Source organism: Lutjanus erythropterus, chromosome 16 (genome assembly GCF_056507025.1).
Source record: "Lutjanus erythropterus isolate fLutEry1 chromosome 16, fLutEry1.hap2, whole genome shotgun sequence".
NCBI lineage: Eukaryota > Metazoa > Chordata > Actinopteri > Lutjaniformes > Lutjanidae > Lutjanus > Lutjanus erythropterus.
In genome coordinates, this window is record NC_139332.1 from 9,867,995 (window position 1) to 9,894,823 (window position 26,829).

At 39.1% G+C, this 26,829-nt stretch overlaps 3 protein-coding genes across 3 annotated transcripts in view; 1 reads left to right on the forward strand and 2 right to left on the reverse strand.

Annotated features, from left to right (window-relative positions):
• LOC146312726 (hippocalcin-like protein 1) overlaps window positions 1-2,806 on the forward strand; it is a 56,948-nt gene extending 54,142 nt beyond the window's left edge. Inside the window, exons 4-5 of the mRNA XM_084738429.1 lie at window positions 438-543; window positions 2,226-2,806. Of these exons, the coding sequence (XP_084594555.1) occupies window positions 438-543; window positions 2,226-2,323 (204 nt within the window). The 3' untranslated portion in view covers window positions 2,324-2,806. The remainder of the gene's footprint in view (window positions 1-437; window positions 544-2,225) is intronic.
• Window positions 2,807-9,537: 6,731 nt separating this feature from the next.
• tmem54b (transmembrane protein 54b) lies at window positions 9,538-23,433 on the reverse strand. Its single transcript, XM_084738657.1, has 6 exons — window positions 23,314-23,433; window positions 22,206-22,402; window positions 19,457-19,516; window positions 15,421-15,612; window positions 11,153-11,299; window positions 9,538-10,442 (listed from the first exon to the last, which is right to left on the reverse strand). Exons 1-6 carry the CDS (start codon window positions 23,324-23,326, stop codon window positions 10,047-10,049), a joined length of 1,005 nt encoding a protein of 334 aa, XP_084594783.1. The 5' UTR covers window positions 23,327-23,433; the 3' UTR covers window positions 9,538-10,046.
• A 1,339-nt stretch (window positions 23,434-24,772) lies between these two features.
• LOC146312728 (gap junction beta-3 protein-like) lies at window positions 24,773-25,970 on the reverse strand. The gene has a single exon (XM_084738658.1). It carries the CDS (start codon window positions 25,502-25,504, stop codon window positions 24,773-24,775), a length of 732 nt encoding a protein of 243 aa, XP_084594784.1. The 5' UTR covers window positions 25,505-25,970.
• Between the last annotated feature and the right edge of the window lie 859 nt (window positions 25,971-26,829).

Here is a 26,829-nt window from a genome sequence, read left to right on the forward strand (position 1 = left end):
TCAGCTGAAGATTATGACAGAGCGTATCAAAAAGAACAGTGAGATCTAACAGGTATTTTGAGGTAACCAGAATCAGGGGCTACAAGAGGGTCATTGTTGACTTTAGTCAGGGCAATCCCAGTGCTGTGTTTTGCCCTGAAAGCAGACTGATGGTGGTTCTACAGGCGTACAGACCCTGCGTGGGGTGTTTGTGGAATAGAGCAACTCTCACCATCAGGAGAGACAAATGTCAGTGAATCATGTGGACTTAAGAAAGCGTGTTTATCAGCATCTTGAAAGCCACAGCAACTCTATTTTTCAGTTCAGTCGTGTTTTAGTTCTCTCCTGCTGAGGCTCCTTAATGGGTCCCTGCTGGCTCGAATTCACTCTCTGATCTTCCGCCCCCACCCCACCTACCCCGTCTCTCTCTCCTTCTGTCTCTCACTCCCGTCTCTCAGGCCATCTACAAGATGGTGTCATCTGTGATGAAGATGCCAGAGGATGAATCCACGCCGGAGAAGAGGACGGATAAGATCTTCAGACAAATGGACCTCAATAATGATGGTGAGAGGAGAAAATGGCAACATGGAGAGATGATTATGCTGAAGAGAGCGAGAGTGAGTGAGGAGTGATGGATGAATGTGACAGTTTATTGAAGATAATCTGTGAAATGTGCTCATTTTACTGAAAACAAGAAATTTCTGAGGGAATTTAGGACTGGCTATGTTAAGGTCTTTTGTATTTCCATGTCATGACAGACATTTGGCAAAAAACACAAGTTGTAACATTATATTTATACTTCTACATACTGTAAAATAATTAAAAAAAACTTACAGACTGAACACCAGAAGAAATTAAACAAATGCTACAAATCTAAAGTTGATCCTGATAAAGCGTTTTCTACAGTTAATTGGTTCATTTAAATGTTTCATATGTGAAAAGACAACTCAGTCAGTGTTCATTATCTATATATACAAAATAATTTTTTTTTCTTAATAAACAAAATATTGGATAGTTCCCAGTAAAAGAGACAATAGAAAACTGAAAAAGGAGCTAATTTTCTTTAACAAGCTCTCTGGTTTCAATCTTAAGTGGTAAAATACCATTGAAAAATGCCTCGCTGAACAAATCCGATCAACAGTCCAAAACTCAAATACTCTTCATTTACTGTCATAAACGACAAAGAACAGCATCAAATCCTTAAGTATTAGAAGCGGCAACCTGAAAATGGACATTTGGACATTTTGCTTGAAAAATGACTGAAACGATTAATCAATTATCAAAATAGTTGGCACCTAATTTTTCACCTAAATGATTAATTGACTAATTGTGTCAGCTCTATAACTTACTAACACATGTTGTGTTTGAACTGCATGAATAAATCAAACCTCACAAGAAAACACAAATGATTATAGACCTATATAGAACATGGTGGGTGATGCTCTTCAGCCTCCTGTGGCCGAAATGAGTATTACAACAACGAACAAAAAAGACATTTTCATTCGCCAAGAGTTATTTTTTCACAGATGGAAAAAAAAAACATAACTTAGAAAAAAAAAAAAATCTCAACCAGTGTGACTAATTAAATAAATTAAAAAGCTTAGCAATATTATCCTGACAAAACTTTTTTTCACCTGTACTTGAATCATAAACTCAATACAGAAAACAACTTAGATCAGACTTTGAAAACTTCTGGCTGATTAGGAAGCACATGAGCTTAATAGAGTTTTGAGAATAGAAAAGTTTAATTTTCAACCAATTTTCCTGCAAAAGCTGTATATGTTAAACATTAAGATATGAAATTCATGTGTTCATCAGTATAGAAGCCTGGGAATTTATATGAATCTGCAAAGTTCAGCTTATGTGACCCAACATTAAAGGGATAGTTTGGATTTTTTTTAAGTGGGGTTCAAAGACACCAGACCCCTTTGGCAAAAACAGTACACTGGAGTTACTGTTACTGAGTAATATTTGGCTTATAGTAGTGGTTTCCTGTCAAAAAAGGCTGTCTGATGATAAAGTAAAGCAGGGACAATATCCTAAATATAGCTGGGACACTTAGGCTATGGATAGTAGAAGAATTTCTAAAATAAATTAGGCCTATTTAAGTTTTCATCTCCATTTGACATCATATTGACTTAAATCTAACATGCATTTTTGCAGTCAGCATGGATTAAGGATCATATTGCTTCAAAATAAAGTTTTGTTTTTTTTTCTTGTTTTCTTGTTCTCTGTCTACCCTGCAGGCAAACTGTCCCTGGAGGAGTTTATCAAAGGTGCCAAAAGCGACCCCTCCATCGTGCGGCTACTCCAGTGCGACCCCAGCTCGGCCTCCCAGTTCTGAACTCCCCTCCGCCCTGCTACGACCCTTTCTTCCTCACCCTCTCTGTTGCTATTGAAACAGTCACTCAAATCAATGCATGATGGTTCTCGTCTCTCATATCATCTTTTTTTGGGGGGTTGTTGTTGTGTGCAAAGATGGAGGAGCGATTTTAAGGAGGCTAAGAAAAGTCATCTCTATCATTTTACTTTCATTTTTATATTTGGGGGAAAACGGAGGGACACGTATACATTTAATGATCAGTGGCGTCCGCTAATCTCTCTCTCTCTCTGGATTTGGGTTTCCAGGGAGCTGGTGACCAAATGTGGATGTTTTTTGCAGGGTGGGGATGGCTCAGTTTGTCCTCAAACACACATGTATATCATGTATATACTGTACGTCTATGTATATCATAAAATGAAGTACATTTGTCTTCATGTATGGTGCACACTCTCTGGCATTGAAAGGCAGTATTATGTAGCGTAGCTTCCTGGTCTGATCTGAACGAGCGGTCGGGGTGGAGGTGGGTGGGGGTGGGGTTGGGGGCGTTATTGGGATTTTACTGCTATATGATCTTTCGCTGAGAAAAAGAAGGCCTAAGATCCCATTAGGTTTTTATTGATATCTACTGGCATTTTTGTTGATTTTTAAATTTTAAATGTGTTTTTTTTTCATTTGTACATATTGTTTTTCCTTCTTCATGTTGTTTTATTTATTTATTCATTTTTATTCTTATTATTGTGCTTTTACTTTGATATGTTGTTAAAGATGACCATATTCCAGTTTACAGTGACAGAGGGAGAGAGAAAATGTGAGTTACACTCTTAGTAATAAAGGTGCTAAGTAGAACTGTAAAGGGTTCTTCAGCTTTTGGTTCTTTTGGCTCCCAATTGTGTCTGAGGGTTCTACTTGGAACACTTTTAAAGGCAACATAAAAGGTTTAAGTAGAACCATCTGTGAAAGGTTTCACCCAGAACCTCCTATCAGAAGTTCTGCAGAGAACCCATTTATTATGTAATAGTTGCACCCAGAACCTGCAGAGGCCTTTTTCCACCAAAATAGTTCAAGTGGTCCAGTGGTTCTTGAACTGTTTCTGCTCAAGATTCTTGGAACCATGGTACTATTTAGTATAGTACTATCCACCAACTTTGGTTCTAGCTTGGAACCAAATTTTCAGGTTCTGAATTGTTTTCATTTTTATTTTTGCTGGAAATACTAAGAAAGGTTTTAAAATTGGGTGCTTGGACTGGAACTGGGCCAGTTCCATTTTGGTGGAAAAGGCCTACCTGGGCTCTTTTCCACCAGATAAGATATGGTTCCTGAACCTTGGTACTACCTAGTGAACTTGCCCTCATTTCATTGTAGTCAATGATGTCATCAACAGAGGGCGCTGCACAACTACCTGTAGAATATGACTTGCCCACTTTGGTTCCCAAGGAAAACCTGCTGTTTTTGAAGGTTCTAGCTGGGAACCAACCTTTTGGGTTCCAAACCAATTTTTTTTTTTTTGGTGGAAATGCTCAGAATTCAAAATTAGGCACACTTGGTAGGAATCAACTTTTCTGGTTCTGCTCCAAATGGGTCAAAATTAGGTGCTGAAACTGGAACTGGGCCGGTTCCATGTTGGTGGAAAAGGCCTACCCAAGGGTTCTTTCCACCAACCTTTCCACAATGCAAGGGTGCTAACAAAAACCCACCCAGGGGGTTCTACAGAGAGCCTTTTTATATTCCAACAGTTCTGTCTAGAACCCACCTGGGGGTTTCTACCTACAACCCTTTTATGCTCCACAGGATTTATCTAGAACCCACCCAGTGGTTTCCTCTGAGAGTCCTTTTCTCTTATAAAAGAACCCTTCAAAAACCCTTGATGAAAGAGTTCTTCAAGGATTTTAACAATATTTGAAGACTTGAAGACTAAATTAGCTCCTGTTCTTATCTTGTCTGTCATGATTTGTGGAACCTTGGTACTATGTAGTGCCCACACCACCAGTTTTGAATAGAACCATTGTTATCAAGGAGGTCATCAACAGAGGGCGTCTACAACCAGTAGAATATGAAACTCTCACTTTGGTTCCCAAGAAAAATCTGCTATTTTTTGGTTCCAGCTGGGACCCAACTTTTTGGGTTCCACACTAATGTAGTTTTTTTGGTGGAAATGCTCAGAATAGTTCAAAGTTAGGTGCTTGAACAGAAACATGCGGGTTCCATGTTGGAGGAAAAGGCCTTTTATTCCTTGAAAGAACCCTTAATGGACTCTTCCTTCAAAAAAGGGTTATTCTCAAGCAAAGGGTTCTGGGTAGAACCTCAGACTTTCCAGAAGAACCCTTTCAGAACTCTTATTCCTAAGAGTGTAAGATAGATCTCTTTGGGATTTGTGGAATTTTGTCAATGTGGAAGATTGTGAAAGTCCAGTGAAATAAGGGGATCCCATAATGCATTTTGATCAATGACACCAGTAGCACATATTGTTTGAGCCGCCATGTGTTTATAAAGTATGGCTGTGCATTTGGTCTGAATGCGTGTGTGTGCATGTGAATATGCACTGTATGCTTGAGGCTAACTTTTACAGTATTACCATGTTGTGTTGTTTCTTAATTTGTAAGTATTTTAAAGTTCTTTAAACAACGAGCAGTAAACTTAAGATAGTCGTAACCTGTCACTATACTGCATGATCCTACGAACCAGACGACAACGACAGAATCCACAATAACCGTTAACGCACAGCAGTATCTTTTTGTAGCTCTGCAGCCTCCTCAGCACTGTACCAGGCAGAAATGATGAAATATTTGTCTTGCTTTGGGACAAAAACCCTCTTCCCCCTCCTCTCTCTTCTTTTCCTCTGACAGACAGAGAACTCACTAAGGGCTCGTTCATCACTCTCTAGCTGAATGCTTTTATAACCTCCTGGATTAGTCTGCTTACAGAGCAGTTAGATGAAGGGACATGTTTCAGGAGACAGGAGCAAGTAAGAGATCAGTGGCTGTGTTTACATTTGCACTAAATTAACATTTGGGATACCTATTATAACATTATTAATTCATATATGGAGCACTAAATAAATAAAACACTGAAATTGCCAATTTGAATTAAATAGAAGACTTGAATCTGTATGAATATTAGAATTTAAAAACACAGCCTTGACTGAATAAAACATGCTTCAGATTAAAAGTCTCCGTCTGAAATGCTGTGCACATGTAAACAGAACCACTGCTTGCAGCAAAACCAGCACCACTCTCATGTATTAAAAATTCAAGGCCCCCATTGTCAGATCACTATTGCCATCCTCTGTTCTGGAAATTAAACACAACACAAATATCTGTTTGTAAAGAAGTTAATCTGTGTTGGGCAGACTGGAAAAGTCCATTGACTGAAAAAACATCCAAAAGAATTGAAGGACAATTGTTGTTATATAATACTGTTATACTTCTTGTATTGTTAATTATAATGTGTAACTGTTTTTTTGTGTTAAGAAGTGTTGTAAAGGTACAATGCTAGTTTTAGCATTAGCTTAACGCTAGCCTTTCCTGCTCAGCTTACTTTGGGCCTAAACTCCTTCACTTTTCCAGCAGTTTGAAAACAAAGTAAACTTTTCTTGGTCTTGAGAAGCTGCAGCTGTAATTTATACTGTACATTTACTGCCAGATTGACAACTTACTGCTGAGGTTAAGTTTCTGCTCTGCTAGCAGCACCAGAGTCACTCTCAGTCTGCTGCTCACTCTACCTCACTTACTCAATCTCTGCCCTGTTCTCAAAAGGAGCTACGCTTCACTTATGACAGAGTCCTCCAGTAAAGTTAAATAAAACATAGTAATTTGACCAATCACAGTAAACCACCATCCTGATGGTATAAGTTGTTGAAAAAAATACATTCCCTCACAGCCCTATTCAGAGGGAAATATTGTCATTTTTGCAGCATTATTTTAAGCTGATAACTGTAGTTTGTAGTGACATTTCAGATATAATTTTACATTTAAAAAAAATAAAACATAATGGAGGACCATAACTGACAAAATGAGATTAAATAAAGAAATTAATACTTGGCAGTTACAGCATTTATGGTCCTCCATACTGCTTCCATGTCAATGCATCAATAATAACAATCCATTAATATAATAATATACACACTGACAGGTTATTCTGCATAATGAGCACTTTTAGTTTTGGTACTTTAAGTAGATTTTTGCTGCCAATACTTCTAAATGAAGTAAATTTTACTTTAAATGTAAAAAGTTTGAATGCAGGACTTTTACTTGGAGTCTTTTCATAGTGTGGTAAGAAGCCTAAAAGGTCTGAATAATTCTTCAACCAAGAAGCAAAGCTGATATTTAAATTTGATGACGTCCATGCCCTTTCCCTAACCCCTAGGACTGACTGTTCATTCCACAGTTTTATTCTTATGATGTTTGAAATGGCTCGCTGAAATGCTTCAGTGAAATTCAGAAGAAGGCAATTACTTCAGGTGGTTTAGCAGCTCCATAAAGCAGGTTAAGACAGGCTTCACTTGCTCTGCAGAAAAAGAGGAGTAAAATTCTTGCACACTACCATCACACATGGATGATTTCTGCCCAAGATAAAAAAAAATATGGTTTTCTTAAGCTAGTCTGAGAAGAACCTCTACCATACTAAATGTCTGATTTTTAAAAAATGGCCAATATCTGCCCAATGTGTACATTGTCTATTGTTGAATTATTAAATACAATTGTGGTAAAGTGAACTACCAATGAGAGCCTGAGAGCTGTGCTGGTGCAGCTGCCTCCACATGACATTAGGACTGAGCTGAGGTTAACTTGTACCAAACATTTGCACAGGAGCTTATAGGGGATCCTATAGTGTCACTGCCTTCTGCTGGTAGGATAAGGATACAACAGTTGCTACCCCGTGATCTACTACAGTTTAACCCTTTTCTATTCTCACTGCCTCTGATGAACTGGTACCTTGTGTTGGATAAATACAGACCCGTCTTTCTTTCTTCCTTCTTCCTTCCTAAAGTCCCTTTCTTTCCTTCCTATTTTTTCTGTTGCATGAAAACCTCACGTGAGGATGTCATGTTTGTTCTGTTGGACCTGAAAGCGAAAATATACCTATGTGTTTCAAAACTGCACGTGTGGACTGTTTCTTCATTTCTGGTTATTAAAGCAAAGGGACGGTGCATTTCACTGCGGACAAGGCGAACGTCTGGTCCGACAACTGAACATGACTGTCATAGGCTACAAGTGTTGTGACCTCTTTTAAGGTCTAAGTAACACACACCTGACAAAATGTGTTTGTGCTAACCTGTCAGGATGTCTACATGTGTCTGAGTGTAACCAGTCATACCTGTCAGGTCACTAGCTGCTGGCATTACCACATATTACAGTGAAATGTTTTCAGTTAGACAAAACAAACAAAACAAACAAAACAGCTACGCAATTATGAATAAAAACTTTATTTACTTATGCTATAAATACAAAAACTTGCAGTAACAGTTTTCTCATGAAACTAGTTCCTTGACCTAACTGCAGAAAAAAATGTAAAAACAGGTACAAGTCACTTCTACACACACAGACAAACACACACACTCCATACACAGTATTGCTTCACTAGTGCTGCTTCACTAGTGAGGTCATTCAGCTTTGCTTCCCTACGAAGCAAACCTGTGTCCTGTACAAATCTGTCTCCATTATATGTGTAAACTCAAACAATAAAAGAAGAGTTTGACATTTTATGAAATACACTTCACTTTCTTGATCAGAAATAGACGAGAGGATTGATACCACTCTCATGTCTGTGTGCTAAATATGAAGCCAGAGCTAGGTGATTGTTAGCTTAGCTTAGCATAAAAAATGAAAGCAGAGGAAAACAGCTAGCTTGGCCCACTTAAAAATGTATACCTAACAGCAAAATGACAGGTTGTGGTGCCACAGGGCGTTAATGTGCTGCAAGCCTATTAAACAATAATTTCATGCTTGGAACATTTCTGTTTGTGGGCAAATTAATGAAACGGGGGACAAGTTAATAGACCTTTTTAACTGCAGCATTAGTTTAGTTAGTTAGCTGGCTGTTTCCCCTTGCTACAAGTCTAATGCTAAATTACGCTACACATGTCTAATCGAGCTGTCTTTTAATTAGCTAAGTAACAAATCAGCTAGCTAATTCTACATGTAGTCTCACTGGAAAGGCTCTGCTAGACTAAACTGAATGTAACAGTCTTTCATTGGGATCATTGGTAGTATCTTTGTTTACCCTACTACTTCAAATCAATATGACTGCCAGGACAAAAAGTGCTATTAATGAGCTTAAGAGGTGCTGGTAGGCATATTTTAGTGACTGTGAACAAAAATGACTTCCAAAATTATTACTGCTCCCAGCCAAGAAAATGACAAGCACAAAATCCCCAGTAAAACCACAATGTGGCGTTTTTATACTTCACTTTCTGTACACATTAAATAAACAAAATATATCAGCTTAATTAGAGCGCTTTAGAGTCATTGTCCGGTGTGTTTCTGGAGAGACCTAATTAAGCTAACCATGTCTAACCAAGCGGTCTCTTAATTAGCTAACCGAGCGAATAGCTCTTTTTCTCAGCAGCCATTTTGACATGAAATAGTAGGGTAAACACAATTATACTAATTAAGGTTCCGTTCTATTCAGGTCAAACAGAGTCAGGGTGCTGCTACTGTGCATGCTGATTCACAGAAAAGGCTCTGATACAGTAACTAGAACGGGACCTTAATTAATATCTTTTGGTAAGACCTGTCTACACTATTTCATAAAAACATGGCTGCCATGACTAAGGTCTATTAGTGAGCTTCAGAGGTGCTGGAGGTGTGTTTTTGGCAACTCTGTACAAAAACTGAAGTGCAACAGAAAAAGTCTAGCACAAAACTACTTTAGAGTAGTCTCTATGTGTTTTTTTCTTACTTTGGAGAGAGCTAGCTAGCCGTTTTCACCTGCTCCAAGTCTTTATGCTAAAATAAGCTAACCAGGTCTAACCAAGCTAATTGACCTTTTTCACAACAGCTTTATTGACAGAGTAGTAGTGTAAACACAGGTGTTACCAATGATTCTAATTAAAGTCCTGTTCCATGGAAGTCAAACAGAGCTTTAGAGTTGCTGATAGCTAGTTCTCTCCAAAGATTAAAAAACATCTGTTTCCCCCTGCTTCAAGTCCGTATGCTAAATCAAACTAACCATACCTAACCAAGCTGTCTCTTCATTAGCTAACCAAGCTAACAGACCTTATTCACAGCAGCGAACTAACCAGTAGAGTAAACACAGGTGTTACTGATGATATTAATTAGAGCTAGCTAGCGTTTTCCCCCTGCTTCAGGTTTCTATGCTAGATTACGCTAACCATGTCACAATTCCAGCACTGTGCTTAACACTCAGACATGAAAGTGATAGCAATCTTTTTATCTGATTCTCAGCAAGGAAGTGCATTTCTCAAAAGGTCAAGCTGTTCCTTTAACACTGAATTAACTAAATCTTTACAAGCGAAGATGTCCTCACTTTGGAGGATTTGCCTCATTTGTCTCTCCTTACATCAATAATATGACAATCAGATGTAAAAAGAACAGACACACTGCACACTGTTGGGTTTTTAGTTCAGGTCCACTGCACTGCTAAATAAAACATCACCTCTGAGTTCACAGTTTAAAAGTACTGACAGGAAAATAGGGTTGTGTGTATGATATTTGAATCCAGGTTTTGTAGCTAGAACTACAATGTACATGCTCGTCTTCGAGAAGCTCAGATATGTCAAATGTGGCTAAATCCAGAAGCTGGACCTTTCCAGCGCACCCCTCTCCAGCAGTTGGCGTTGTTCCGGTGCCCTTTGCTGACTGCCAACGCTCGTTTCTTGCCTTTGTCTGTCTGACCTTTCTCTGTACGGCTGGCGAAGAGGCTGTCTCTCCGAGGGAGGAAGACTCCGGTACTGAGGGGGAGGATGGTGTGGAGGGGGAGGAGGTCGGCGCTGCTGTCTTGGCGGTTCAGTATTCCGTCTGGGAGGTTCTCGGTTGACTCTTGGAGGGTCAGTATAGCGAGCCGGAGCTTCATCATAGCTTCTCAGAGAATCAGTATAGCGTGCTGGAGGTTCACTGTAGCTTCTTTGAGAATCAGTATAGTGAGCGGGAGTGGCCTCCTTCATCGGCCTCACTACATTGATCTACACAAACACAGAAATTATTTTGGTACATATACATATATATGCGTATACATGCACAATTATATAACAAAAATAATGCAGCAGATAGCTAATAAAAAAAAATGGCACGGTATTGAGACATTTTTTTTTATTGGGTTATCATAATATTCAATGCATTGTTACACAGGGCTGGATATTGAACTTTGATACTTTAAACCAAACTGCTTCAATGCTATTGAGTATTGAAAAATGCTTTGTAATTCAATATCAAATTTTGATACCAAAGGAGTAAATCTCATCAACTTTAATGAGCCAATAAGCACGCAGCATGCTTGTACTAAGGTCTAATAATGCTGGTGATTGGCTGTCTGACATGGCACGTCATAGAGACATGCAGGAAAAACATACGCTATGAAAAGACGAACAGAATTGTGGGTCATTGTTTTGTTTTTTAACCACCAGGTCTATGAAGAGCTTCTTTCTTTTCAAGTGAGTAATTGTACTGTAATGTGTAAACTATTGTTAAAATGGTTTGGTATCGGAAAACGTGTCATTCAAGAACCAACCTTGAAGCAACCTTGAACCTTGAACAATAACCAGCCCTGATAAAAACTGAACTGAAACAAGCTCTGGAAACTAACTGAAACTAAACTAAATGGAAAACAAAACTTAAAAGTGAAATAAAAATAAAAACAAATACAAAGCTCTAATAACTCTGGTGGAAATCTCACCGCTCTTCCATAGTCTCTGCTCCTCTTCTTGTTGGGGCAGCAAGGCAGGCCAAGGAATGAAACGCAGACTGCAGAGCACCGCGCTGAAAACACCATCTGGATGACACAAGTCACGATCAGAGGCACCCAGAGGATGAGAGTGGTACTCTGGGGAAAGATGGAAGAGTGGAGTTAGTGGCAACCACCAGCTGGACTATAAACAACACAATTTGAGGCAGGAGCTTCACATAACCAGGGCTGCGGTGTGGGTAATGATGGGATACAAAGCATTTATTTTTCTCAGATGGCTGTGAAGCCCCGCAAAAAAACACTGCAGTGGATCTGGGAATTTCAGTTTTCACAGGAGAGTCGGCATTGTGAATAAAATATGCGGAGCAAAAAGTATCAAAGTAAAAGTGTACGGAGAGGGAATTCAGAAACAGAGCTGCCTTTTGTTAGGCAGCAGACTACAAAGAGAATCAACGTTTATGTTTCCAAGTTTGGAGCTTTCTTTGGAATTCGTGATGAAATATGCAGGAAACATGAAAAAAACAAACCTTGCATAACTATCTTTAATGCCCCTAAGCAACTATGGAACCACACGTTGAAAACACTCTTTCAGGTGATGTAATGCCCCCTCCGGCAGCCATATTGGAAGTCCCTAGCTAATAGGCAACTTTGAGTGAACAGCATGGTCTGCAGTCTCAGTGGACTACAACAAAGTTATTTACCCCTGGACTGATTCAGAGTTAGAACTTTTCTGATTCAAGGATGAGTCTGATTTATTACTCCTTCGGCCTGAGTATTGACGATCATTTTAAACTTGATTTGGAGGTAAAACCAAAAGTGAGCACACCCAAAATAAGGAAAATGGAACAGTTTGGATGTGAATTTTATCATCAATTTTAAAGTCCCTGTAAACTAAATGGGAGTTTTTTTTGGTTAGACAAACTGTTTTTCACAATTTCTGTGTTCAGGATTTTTTTGGGTGGACCTGAAAAATGGCTCGGTGACGTGCTGGAGCCACAGTCCCCCAACACTATATAAGCCCCACGAGCCAACACACGAATGACACCACCTCCCCCTCCTGTCTGCCTGCCTAACAGTCAGTTGTGAAGGGACCTTCAAATTTGGTTGGGCGGTTAACAAATGTTTCTGTGGTGTGACAAACCTAGAATATGCAATTATTGTTGCTTTGCAAGACCTTCTCAAGATTTTCTCTTCCAAAATGGCTTTTTTAACCTTTGGGTCTGTCTGATTTTCTGAACTACTTGTCCTACTTGCTTGTCCTCAGATTGCATAAAATATGTAACTATAATATATCAACCCAGATTACATTTGAAAAATTTGTGATTAGATTATAGATACATGGTTACATTTCTGATCTTTAAAATATGGCAATTTTAATCTTCTTAGACAACTACTCCACAAAAACGAGCCCTGTGGAAAAATGCATTATACTTGCATTGGGATGTTTTGAGGCTGTATCCAGTTGTTTAGTGTAAGGTGCAATATTTTCAATGTTTAATTTTGAGGTAATCCAAAAGTATTCTGATTAGATTACATTTTTTGCAATCAAACTAATTACAAAAAATTGTAATTAGTAATTTGTAATCAGTAACTGTAATTTGTAATCAGTAACTGACTACATTTCAAGGTAATCTGACCCAAACCTGGTCGCAATGATCTAAGCAATTAACTCAGTGAGTACAGTGTTATTAGTACTATTATTTATATTGTAAACTGTCAAAATACTGAAGTAGCTGTTATCTGATCCAAGATCCAAGAGCTTAAGCTAGTCTGACAAGTCTTCAGTGACCAGATGTCATAGTTTGTCAAGGACTGTCCTGGTTGCAAGCTGGGTGTCCCAACCAATATCTGTAAAACACTTAAATGTCCTGGTCAACATTCACTTCCAAATTATCCCAGTTTCACCAGAATTAAATACTACAGTTCCCCAATAACACAGCAAACAATGGACTGCATGTCTGCATTCAACACTGATTTTTCAGATTGTGTGTCAATCAATCATTGTGAAAGCTGTTGTTAGCTTATGACTCATATGAGTCATAGCTTGACTCTGTCTGACAGAACCTGTCAGTATGCTAAGGGTTAACGGTAGCTGTCCTGCCAGACAAAGTCAGTCTTTTCTAAAGAGCTTTAGCAGGCTTACTCCTTCCTTCATAAAGTAGCTAGCAACAATGGATTCAACTGAACTGAAAGGTGTGCTCACAAGGTGTGCTAAGCACTGAAATAACTGTCCCCATCCTAATTGACAATGCCAAAGGTGCATGCATAAGCACATAGTCTGCACGTGAATTTGCATGGACACCCAAAATAATACCAATAATATTTCATTTTTACACCTATTTTTTTCTCTTCCAAGTAAACTTGGTTAATCTGAGGGTCTGTTTAAAACCTGATCATCTGACTATTTGTCCAGCCATTTTTTTTTTAGCAGTTTTGCAGTGTTTTCCACAATTGACTTGGTGAGTACACCATTATTATTATTGATAGGAAGGATTGCCAAAACTACAAAACCAAGGCCATAGTTGTAATAAACAGGAATTATCCTTTAATGTGAGCTATTTTCTTCAGTATCTGGGCACCTTATGATGCTGTGACCTGCACATGAGATTAAGCTTGCATAACAAATTGTTAGGGTTACATGTTCAGACATAATCGCTTTGTTAAAATAGCTTGAGGACTGTTTGGTTAGTTAAGTGATCTTAAGTTTTTCTGAGGTGAATTGCAGCACAAAACAGGTAATTCTACCACCTTTTTTGCTCCATGCAAAACTAGAATTACAGGCCTGCAGTTGTATGCCTCTGCTGATAAGTCAAGTTACAGTTTAAATCCATGTTTATCCAGACTCATAATATGTCTGCCAGACTGCTACACAGTGTGGCTAACATTAGCAGTGCTAGCAGCAGCAGCTGCTCTCTTTACAGGTTAATGTCCGTGTCTGTGCTGAATCTGGTAACATGTTGCTCCAGTCAAGCAGTTATATACCAGTTTATTCTGTCGCAGACTACATTCAATATTATTTCCATTTTCTAGATTAAAACACTGCCAAACCACACTGATTTTATGAGCTGTCATCTGTCCAAGTTTGCTGATAAAAACATCAGGGGTTGCGTGGGCCATCGGGGCATACGCATGAGAGGGGCTGGCGTCTGATGGGGCGGCAACAGTTAACTGGCATCGTGCATGAATGAAATATTGATAAATAGTTTAACTGACTAGTATTTCTGGCGCCAACTAGTGAGCGTTGCAATGTTTAATTGTGTAGTTGACTAATTATAATGTCTCATACAAAGACATATTTTATATTCTTACAACTGCTTCCTCCTATATTGTCATTCATAATCTTTTTATACAGCAATCCACACTTCTGAGTCCTCACAGGATGAGTTTAAGTTGATAACAAATATATTTTAGTGCATTATAAGCCTTTAATTAAGGTTTTCATGCTGCTTATAAATGCTGAATATGGGGACAGAGAGTACAGTTCTACCTATTTATCGGTGTATCTGAGAGTCTGGCTAGATAACAACCAGCTCCTGGTGATCGCTGCTGGCTATCACAGTAAATGACAGAATGTACTGTAAACACGCCGCCTGCATGACAGCAGTCGGCTATTCAATAATGAGACAAGTCACACCTTCCCACCACCGCTCTGTATCACAAAGTGAAAGAGTGACAGAATGTAAACACAATTGCTGTCTGGCTTGTAAATCTGTCTAAAGCTCTTTGTGTTATTAATGTGTGAAATCTGACACTGAGCGATAATAAAAACCTACGCCGTATGTACCTACAGCAAGACTGCCATTAACCCCTTGCATCAAGTGGAAATCCAGCATAAGACAAAGGTCACTTAACTGACAAATTGCAGACCACTAGCTGAAGTGCCAGAGTCGTGCTGATGTGGTGCTTCAGCTGTGAGGCTGAGCAGGTCTGACAGTCCATCTGTAACACCGGAGCAGGACAGAGCCTGAAGACGGCCGACAGGGTCGGGTCAGCGTTTCTGCCACCAGCCCACCGGCTGCAGAGTGTGACTGACAGAGTGACAGGGAAGACAGACGCCCAGCCTCACGCTCCCTCCTGCTCCCACACACACAAACAGAAAGGGGCACGGCCACTGTGACGTGCAGCCACGCCGCTCTGCTGTGTTTATGCCGCAGTGACAGTGGTCAGCTGTTCAAAGAGCCAGCTGCTGCAGAAAAGATCACAGTTTGTGCCTTGATCTCATCTGTGTCTGTTGCACGCACACACATTTATACACTCACATAGATGCGGGTGGGGTCAAAAGGACACTCGTTGGTGATGCTGGAGTACCCAATGGCGTCAGGGAAGCGGCAGTGAGTCAGGAGGCTCCGCCCGCCGTGGATGATGGCCCTCACCACAGACACGGAGAGTCCGATGGCTGACGCTCCCGCCATGAGAGCTGCGGCCAGACCGACTGCGAACAGTGACCACGTCTAAGGAGGGAGCAGAGAGACGAGAAAAAACCTGATGACTGATGAGATGAAGCTTTAATGCTCCCAGTTGGGAAACTGGGGCATCTGCAACAGTAAATAGATGAAAGTACAACCAAGAATAAACATGAAAAAACAGAAAGGAAAAATTAGTCAGGTAAACATGAAAATGTGCCAAAAATCTAAACTTTGTTCCTGAAGAAGAACGCCAAAAAAGAAGAGTACAGCAGACACAACCATAGACGGTAAACTAAATAGGTTGAAATCCTATCTAATATACAGTCTAAGGTTGACGTGTCTTGTTTCCCCTGGCTCCTCCTCCCCAGACTCAAGGAAGGTCAGGTTGGCTGCAGGAGCACAAGGTTGGGCAAGTGGGTCAGAAATCTACTTGCCTGAAGTCAATTTTTACTTGCTCCTGTACAAACTGTTTTATTTATCAAAGGTAATTAAATAACAACACAGACCATAGTTAATTGTCATGTTTATTTTAGGGATCCAAGGTCTATAAATTGTCAGAAAATACTGAAAAATATCCCAGTTTTTTGAACTCCAAGGTCTGTAAACGTCTTGTTTTGTCAGTCCAAAATTAAAAAGATATTCAGCTTTATATGATAATAAACAGAGAACGACACGGCATTTTAATTGGCCTGGGTAAGTGGGCGGTCCTTATTGTTGAACCCCTGTCTGTGTTACAAACTCAGTGTGTGGAGTTTGGAAGGCCTGATCATTTACCATGCAGGGAGGTTCCTGTGTTTTTGGATATTTTGCAATACTTGGGTCTAAAAGTCAGGACATTTTCACCATCAATTTTGACCAATTGTGAGCTCTCAACCTAATGGAGGTGCAATTCAAAATTTCTGAATTTAGAATGAATCAGACATATGTTACACAAAAATATAATACTAAGGAACGCATGAACTACATGATAATTAATGACTTGTTAATGTGTAATTCCTAAATAATTGATTTATGATGAGTTACTAGAGATCAGACTGGGAAATACAATATAAATGTCATTTAGGGCTGCAACTTACAATAATATTCATAAATGATTAATTTGTGTTTTTTTCAATAAATTGATTAGTTGTTTGGTGTACAAAATGTCAGAAAAATGTTGATCAGTGATTCCCAAAGCCCCAAGTGACATCTTCAAATTCAGTTTAATGTCACAGAGGAGTTAAGAAACCAGAAAATATTCACAACTGAGAAGCTGGAGTCAGAGAATTTGGACATTATTTATGAAAAAATGACTCAAAAATTAAATTAATCGATTAGCAAAATGGCTGATGATTAATTTCATAGTCAACTAATAATTGATTAACTGTTGTAGCTCTAACATCATTAAGTAACAACTTCATCATTATCCGTAAATCGACTTACGAATCCACTTTCTTCATGAGTTGCTGCTGATTGACTGTGAATCAGACGCTGAGTGGCTCTCATCATGAAGTAATGAGGACTACTTAGGAACAACTCAACATGATGTATCACTTTACTTGACAGGGCACAAAAAGAGTAACTAATGATCCAGTCATCAGTAATTCATGAGTCGTCACTAGTTTGTGCCACCAGCAACTGGTTCAGAGTTAATCAGAAGCAGCTCATGAAGAAAGTGGTCGGATTCAAAGATATTTATGAGCTAATCATTACCCAATGATTTATTAACACAGGATCGCCCAGTCTGTTCTCGAGTTCAGACTCAGTGGGCTTTACTGGCAGGACATTTACATGTGTTGCCAAAGCAAAGTTTCTAGTAGCTCATCATAATCTATTACATAGTCCTCGAATCGCAGTTATTAAAAGTCCATTAATTATCAGGTGGTTCCTATTTTATTTCTCACTTGTTCCCAATCACGTATTTGGGCACCATATTGTAAAATTGTTACCTAAATGCCAAATATTACAGGGTTGAAACTTCTCAAATTGAAAGATTTGCTGCCTCTCCTCATGCTGTTTAACTGTAAACTGACTATTAGTGAGTTTGGGACTTTCCATCAAACAAAATGAGATATTTGAAGGTGTCACCTTGGACATTGTTAATTTGTAATGTGCATCTTGTCCACTATTTTTTGACATTTCATCGACATGATAAATCAATAAAATAGTCAGCAGATTCACTGATAATGAAGATAGTCCAGCCCTACAAGTACTACTCTGATTTTGAGTCAGTGAAACATGAACCATCATTCCCCTGTAAAAACTCAGTAACTCACCAAATCTGCAGCTTAACAGTTCCTGACAGATGCACTGTCACCCTTGTTTGAGGGAAGTTTGCTAAACGCTGGTGTCCAGTGCTGTTCGTGACCCATCTTTAAAGATTTGCATTTCCATCAGCAACTAATTGGCTTGAGGAAGGGTTAATGATATTTAAAAGTTGCTGAGAGTTGGACTAACTCATGGTTGGGTTTGGTCCTTTCATGGGATTTACTGATAAGAGAAATATAGAATAAAGCCAGTCTAATCTCCACTCCCCGTAAGAAGCTTCAGACACTAAAGCTACTGCCTATGTGCAATAATAAATTAGGATCTGCACCAGCCTGGTAAGTATAAGTATATATATTTGTGTGCACAGGCATGGGTAATAATGAACCTACTATATAACAAAGAAAGTAGTTCCGGTACATTCTACTGCAGAAAGAAAGTAGTTCCTACATGCTGAATGAAACATGAAAACTGCTCACAACAATGTCTGTGGGTTATTTTGAGTAACATGGTTGATTGGTTTGATTTTTTAAAATGTATTTTTTGATGCAGAAGGCAGACATCTCTATGGCCGACACCTCCAAAACCTGGCAACTCACACCAAAAAAATCTAGATGGATAAACAGCACTTCAGGCCAAAAGAAAAATATGTATTTTTGATTTTGGGGTGAAATGTTCCTTCAAGCTTCTGTAGAGCTGAAGAATTCAAATTTAATGTTCTGACATCATCAGTTTGATTAACGATTCCAGGTCAGTCCAGATTTGACATGGGTATAATAGTTAGTAATGGTTCCATTCTGTAGTCAGCTTTGCACGTGCTGGTTTGAAAGACTGGACCCATGCAGAACTCTGGTGAACTCCTTGTTATGTAACTTTGCACGTGAAACATATGTACAGAAAGTCTAGACCTTTAAAATCACTTTGTGAAGATGAGTGATTAAGGCGAAACTTGATAAGGACAATAGAAATTGTTGCAATTTGTCCAGAAGATAAGAGCTGAGGTAGGCAGCATATGTAACAAAGAACATGGAAAAAAAAAGGAGTGTTGAGATTACACATTATTCACGCTATGTGATGCCTGGATGACTGAATAAGATAACAAGACGGTTGGGGAGTGAAACTGCTGCTTGTCAGCGCTGCCTTGCCCAGTTCACGGCTGCTCTCCAACAAAGGAGACGGGGAGTGGTTTATCACGGCAGGTTTGCCTGGGCTTACTCATTCTGCTCAGCCCGACAGCTGACTGAATAAACAGAGGAGAAGACGTGCTGGTCGACCAGAGAGGAAACTATTTCAGCTCTGCAGGACCACATTCAGACACCTGAGGCAACACGCAGGAGCTCAAAGGCGCTTTTTAATGTCCTCCTGACTAGAAAGACACAGACAGAAGCTGAGAATAAAGTGCGAGAGAAAAGGGAACTATCAAAGAGAAAGCGGTGCTGGTAGACAGATCAAAATTAGCAGAGAGCGTCTTGAAAATACTGATCTGGCAAAGTAGGATCAAGAGAGAAAACATCAGGGGAAAGGACTGACAGCACTGTCAGAACATACTGTACAAAAATTTCCTCTCTGGGTGATTAATGGTTTTATCACTTCTTGAGAACATTCAAATAAAAACATGATAGTTTATAGGAAAAGTGATACGAACCAGGCCTCTGCTCTTCTTGTTTTTAGACAGGATAATAGCCAGAATACCAACAACAATTCCCTGCAGAGACAAGACAGATGAGATTTAAAGAATGTTCATATTTCCATCCACTATATCCTTCATACAGAGGAAAGGGATGATAGATACAATACAGAATTATCACAAGACGACAAATTATAGTCAAAAGATGATATCTCTCAACACCTCAGCTGTGCTATCACCACAAGCATTTCAAATATGTGTTTACCTCTGTGTGTGTTTTGAAAGGTGTTTTTGAAAGGCCTACGGAAAAACACAGAAATTACACAATAACCCTTCAGCTTAACATCTAATTCATACTAACTGGAATGATCAATATGATACCATCAGATAAAGCTGTGTTTTCTGCATTTTTAAAGGGCATATATTTACATTAAATGTATCTTCTACAGTATGCACATTTAAAAAAGAGTTTTCTTCAAGGGTTCTTTGAAGTAACTTATCAAGTAAGTGTTTGACTGAGACTTTAGACAGAGAAGGATTTACACCAACAAAGATTAAATTCTATCTCAGATCAGTTTTAATAAGAGTTTACCAAAAGTAGATTGAGCCCTAAATCCAGATTTAGAACTCTGTTGCACAATTTAATCTCTGTTTAGTAAATTCCAATTTATTGATGTAAAGGTTACGTTGTTTGCTAAATAAAACGTTGAATAGTTTACTAGCTAGCTCGCTAAAAAGTTCACAAAACATTACATTGTTTGCTAGCTAGCTAAAAAGTTAACAAAATTAGAAATTGTGTGCTAGCTAGCTAAAAATTTGAAGTGTAACACTGTTTGCTAGATAACTAAAAGTTCACAAAATGTTAGTTTGCTTGCTAACTACAGTTAACAAAACATTACATTGTTTGCTAGCTAGCTAAAAGGTTAACAAAATTAGAAACTGTATCCTAGCTAGCTAGCCAAAAAGTTAAGGTGTAACATTGTTTGCTAGATAACTAAAAGTTCACAAAATGTTACAGTTTGCTTGCTAACTACACTTAACAAAATGTTACATTGTTTGCAAGCTAGCCAAAAAGTTAACAAAGCAGTACATTGCTGACTAGTTAGTCACTACAAGGAATGTGCAACAGAATTAATTTTAATCAAGGTTTCCGTGTGGAGTTTGCATGTTCTCCCCATGCTTGTGTGGGTTTCCTCTGGGTGATATGGTTTCCCCACCATGAAAAACTAGGTCAAGCTAGGTGTTGGGTCAGTTCTCGAGTTATCACCTCTGACTGAGGTGCTGGCTAACACAGCTGCTGCCCACTGCTACTAGGACGGGTTAAATGCAGAGACTGAATCTTAGTGTGGTTGTTCTCCTTATGATTATAGATATGACAATAAAGTTGGTAGCTAAAACTAAACCGAGGTTTAAGATAAACCATGATTCAATTGGGTTAAAAATCCTTGTTGGTGCAACCCAACTTAAATCATTTGCAAGAATTAACCCTCCCCTAAATGATTTTAAAGAGGCTACAAGAAGCTACACATGTATTCATGTTAATGCTCCAAACTGTTTTTTCTCAGCCCTAATAAAGATGCTGTAATGGCACAAGCCTAAAGAGGCCTCCGTTGTAATATTGATTTTTTTTATTAATAACATTTCTGCAGCACTTAATGATCAATGATAGGCTCCTTTTTCTGAGGGACTGGATGCATTTGTAACTTGTGGTTTCAAGATGCAACCACGGCGCTGATGGGAAATCCTACAGCTTGAAATTACACAGTCTGAGAAGAGACCACTGAAATGGAAATGCTTTGGGGTTTGTTCTTCTGTCAATTTCAAAATGAAATGGCTAATGAAAACCATGTGAAGAATAAGCTGTAAAACTCCCTTATACTCTTTATTATAATATCCCCATAAATGTCATGAAAATCCCTTCTTAAAGGCAAAGTTCCACTTATTTGAAGTGGGTTTGTATGAGGTAGTTATGCACAGTCAGTGACAGTTGTCATGCCTCCAGTCTGGAATTCCAGTGTAAGAAGCTAAGCCATGTACTGCTGTGGACAGGGTAATCAAAATCAGTATTTTCACCACATTACCCTGCTGTCAGAGAGCCTTTTCTGGTGCAAAATATTGCTCTCTACAAACCAACCGAACTCTACTGGCAAACTCAGTAATTTTGCCTTGCAGAACACAGGAATTGCTGGCATACCATTGCCTCACTTGGTTAGTTATTTAGTCTTGTTGTGTGACTTCAGTCCTTTAAAGGGTTAGTTCAGATTCACCAAAGTCACACAAAACAAACCACCTAACTGATCAAGGCAGCAGCAGACCAGCAGCTCCCATGTTCTGTGATGTATAATTACTAATCTTGCCAATGAGGTTTGGTTGAGAGAGAGACCGTGATATCTGGCTCACACAACAGCTGTTTCCTGTCAGAAAAGTCTGTCTGATGTCAACGTAAAGCAACCAAAATATTATCAACATAACATACTCTTAAACTGATACTATTTTTTTTTATTTAAGTGGACATTTTTCTTAGGCGGCTAAAATATGTTTTGCTGCTGACCCCTATACACCAGAGTATATTGCTTAGCTTCAATGCTAGTAATCCTGTCTGCTTCTCCTCACTTTGGACGTGTCAACCGGCATGTACAGTAGCTAATATACCAACTAATAGGGATAAGTACCTCATACAATCCCACTTAAAATACTCAGAACAATCCCTTTAATATTGCTGAACTGCTATAAGATCAGTATGAATCTCATGTGTGTAACCACTCACTACAAGGCCGGAGGTGAGGGCGACCACATTGGAGATGGCGTACTCCATGGCTCGGGCCTGCTTGTGGAGGTTGATGTGTCGGAGCACCACGCCGTGCACCAGTGCTCCCAGCAGGAAGTTAACATGACCCACAAGGACCATGCTCAGACCCATTTTCATCAGGGCCTTGGGTTCCTCCAGGCTGGCACAACACACTCCTTAGGAGGTGAAGGGGCGGAGAGGAACAAGTTAACGCTCAATGCAGCCAAATGTAAAGAATCACAAAGCAATGCAGGGAGCTGCAGCGGTTTTAGATAACGTTACATAATCCATGTTGTTCATTTTGTATTGATTAGATGTACAAGAGCCAGGTCGAAACCACTGCAGAGATGTGGCTTATATTAATGATTAGCTGCTAAACACATAACTACAGAGCAGGCTGTTCAGACTGGAATAGACTGGAGTTGACAAAAGAACAAAACCAAGAATGGAAGAGCATTTACATTAACTGAAATAAAATCAAACCTGGAGTGAAGAGGATAATTATTCTAAATCAACGATTGCTGCTAAAATACAAAAAGACAACATGAACAAACAGTTTTAAGTTAAACCGTAAGACCTAACTAAAAAACCCTTGAAATCTACACTGCAGATGCCATCTGAAAAGTAGCAAATTAAAGAAAATATAAAATTATAGTCATCCTCCCCTGTGAAAATGAGATGTTACATCTTGTGATACACAGTAAATATGAAAACTTGTTAGATTTTATTAACTAAGAGCTCTGTTGTAGTTTCTTCTTTAATGAGAATGGTTGAGATACACCTCTATTTGAGTTTGTATATAAAATAGTATCTTCATTTGAACCTGGCCACTGCTCCCATCTCCACAATTTCTCAACTGAATAGGGAATTAGAATTCTCACTCAGATGTTTTTAATTACCAGGACAAATAATCATTACTCAACACTATAATACAGGTGAAGACATATCAGCTTCATCAGATTTCACCACCTCCACACTCCTGTGCCACATTGCCACACCCAGACAAACAGTCCAAAAGTTTTAACCAAACAAATGTCTGACTAAGTTCTACACACAGTTAGATAAACTTCTCAGGCCCATTTATTACCTGAACCAGCCATCTCTGTCAGGTCACCATCCGTTTAAACTGACGGTGAGTTTTGTGCGTTGATCTTATCAGCGTCTCTTCTTTCCAAACTAACTCCAGTCAGTCACCAACACACACACACACACACAGTGACACTTCTGCCCTCTTTTTTCAAAATAAAATATCACCTAAAAATCTCTCACTAAAGTATACTGGAAATTAAGATTATATGTGGTTGATAATGGTGCCTCATTAATTAACACTTACAATGCACTCTAATTTCCCAAAATAGTCCTTATGCACACACCCAACAGTTATTTCTTCTTTGGGACTACATTTCATGCTTTTATTTTGAAACCGAAGATACTAATTGCTCGTTCTCTGTTATATTTCGGCAACCTTGATGCAGACGAGCACAGGTGCATCTGTTAGCACCTCCCTCCTCCTTCATGGTACAAGAGAAACCTATGGGCATGTCTTATACATTAGTATCCGCTACACTACAGTCAACCGATTTTATTCATATAGTGTTTTTATGGATTAAAATGATTTTGTTTGAATGATTTTGCATAATATGGTGCGTTAATACAAGCATTATGCTGCCGTGTCAACACCTGGACCAAAGCCTGGAAAAACACGACAGACAACTGTGCTTTATTTAAACCTGATGACTCAGTGATTAAACTATGAACATTAATCCCTCAGCAAAAGAGTACACATATTGAAGTAGCTTATTAAATTACTAAACAAATATAGATGTTATGTATATTAAATAATAATAGATCATAGATAGATAGATAGATAGATAGATAGATAGATAGATGGATAGACAGACAGAGAGCAGGCTGTTTCAGTGTTAATGTGATTCCATAGCAAGGTTACGTTAGTATTAAGTTACAAAATTGTGTCACAGATGCTATACTTAGGAATTCTGTATAAATGCAAACAATGACTAAGCAATACAAATAATATAATCACAAAAAATAGAACTCTGAGAGGGATCATTTCCATGGTTTCTAAGGGCTTCACATCCTTCACATGACAATGTAGTATGACTTTAGTGCCACCAGGTGGAGAAATGGTGCCATTAAAGTAGAAGAAAGCAAGTCTCATACACAAATATATATACATACAACCCCTTTATTTTCAGTGCTTTGACAATCTTTTTTAGGAAATACAAAAAAAAAAAAAAAATTCATAAACCCAGTTTTGATCATTGTCATGATGACAATGGTTATGAGCAGTCTTTCAGTTCTTCATAATGATCAATTACTTCATGCCCTTTGATGCTGAAATATTTATTACAAAAAGAATTCTGACATCATTATAACAGGTTTGTTTCTGTCAAAATACAATGCAGTCATATATATTAGATATCAAATTCCATATGAAATTGCTTTTTAAATTAAAATACCCTCAGTAGGGAAAGGGATCACACCATAGTAAATCAATTAGAGGCTTAAGAAGAGACATTGATTGCCTATGATTTAAGAGATGACTTGCAGCCATCATAGTCCATGTTGGGGTGGACCTTTCTGGATGAGGTGCGGATGCTGCCTCGCTGTTTGAGATTCACCAACCGGGAAGCAATCAGATAGAAAATCTCACAGATGTTGAGCACCACACACACGACAGACGCCCCCACCATGAAGTAGGTGAAAACGGTCTTCTCAGTGGGCCGGGATATGTAGCAGTCCACCAAATTTGGACAGGGACTGATATCACATTGGACCTTCCTGGGCAGCTTGAAGCTGTCGTAGATGTAGTGGAGCAAGTAGAGAAAAATGATCTCAAAGGCGGTCTTGATGAAGAGGCTCATCAGGTAAGTCCACCACAGGCCACCGTGCTTTTGGCCTGGGTTGTCGTACAGCCGCGTGTCCTCACCATGCTTGGCTTGGTACTTACGTTCCCGGTCTTCCCTGTAGGCCACATGGAGCGCCACCATGAAGGAAGGGCAGGTGACGAAGATGAGCTGGAGGGCCCAGAGGCGAATGTGGGAGATGGGAAAGTAGTAATCATAGCAGATGTTTTTGCAACCTGGCTGGAGGGTGTTGCAGTCGAAGTGTACCTGGTCATCACTCCAGACCCGCTCAGCAGCCACCACGAAGACCAACACCCGAAAGACGAAGACCACTGACAGCCAGATACGTCCAAAGGCAGTGGAGTACTTGTTGACTCCATTGAGAAGACCCTGGAGAAACTTCCAATCCATGGATTCAGCTTTGGTTGGCTTTGTTTAACCTTAGAATTTTAGTTGTAGTCTAATATGTTGGAGGGTGGAAACTTAAACTGTGGAGCTAGAAAACAATGAAGACAAAGAGACAACATTATGAAATTATCAAGAGAAATGTTTTTAATGAATGGAATAATACATAAGATATACCAAATCAGCTTTGATTTAAGAAAATATTCCATAATTTGTTCAAAATATTTCACAGTGTGTTTTATATACATGTTCTCGTCCCTGATCACACCATTTATTTGAAGGCTGTGAAACCTCAATCCCCTCTCCTGTATCTCACAGTTAAAAGCATTTTCATTTACTTACAAAGTTTGGCACTTTGAAGAAAGATGCCTTTAATAATTGATGAAACACTTGTTCGACAGATAAAACCCTCCATGGCACACAGGAACACTTGTCCTCAGCCTTGTACACTTTTTCAGGAAAGTTTAACTTGAAGCTCGAAGTCAGAGTTTTTCGTGTTTACTCAACCTGCCTCCCAATGTAGCAGTCCACATAGACTTAAATGCTGTTTAATTCAGGTTCTTTGCTATTGGAGTCTTAAAACTGACCCAAAATATAAAATTACAACACCATGACTAAAATTTCGAAGCTTACCATAAGAAAACAGGTCTTCCACTCACTCCATCATGTCCCCTGTCTGAGAAGTAGACTATGGGAATGCGTTCTGCTGGCGTTGGACAACCTCCCCCTTGAAGCGGGTCTCTGATATTGACTGGGTAGAAGAATCAACTCTTGGCCATAATCTAGAGGCGTGGCCACTTTTTTGGCATCTACCCAGAATTTACCTTTAAACCTCTTTCTACATCTTGTCAGCATCAATTCATCTTAGAACTGACACTCAGCAAAGAGAGATCCAAGAATGATGACCGTTTAAACTCACTTTTACTGCGGGAGTTTTTATTGTGATGTTGAACCCTTGCTGGATTTGGCGAATACAGCAAAAAGTCCAAGAAAACAACAAAAGACACTTCAGCAGTTTGACTTAACAATGAAATTGGTTTTAGAGAGTGACTTTGTGCAATTTATTAAAGGTGATACGATACAATGAACAATAAGCAGACCTCAGTGGAACTCATTTAGGTGTTTGTCGAATCAGATCACCACATTTCTTGGCAGGTGACTTGGTATCAGTTCCATTAGGTACTGAGATGTGGAGATAATCACATTTGTAGCTTTTGATTAATCAGGATTAAAAGGGGCCACCACCTAACGTGTGTTTGCACATGCACTCTAGAACTACTGGCACTAAAATACACCAGAGATATGGAGTGCAAATATCGCAAAATCAGATA

Coding starts and splice junctions, on each gene's coding strand:
- tmem54b (XM_084738657.1), bottom strand. Junction 19,517..22,205: donor CCCTCACCTCCGGCCTTGTA/GTGAGTGGTTAC, acceptor TTGTCTCTGCAG/GGAATTGTTGTTGGTATTCT. Junction 11,300..15,420: donor TTGACCCCACCCGCATCTAT/GTGAGTGTATAA, acceptor ATCTTTCCCCAG/AGTACCACTCTCATCCTCTG.
- LOC146312728 (XM_084738658.1), bottom strand. CDS start 25,504: ATGGATTGGAAGTTTCTCCAGGGTCTTCTCAATGGAGTCAACAAGTAC.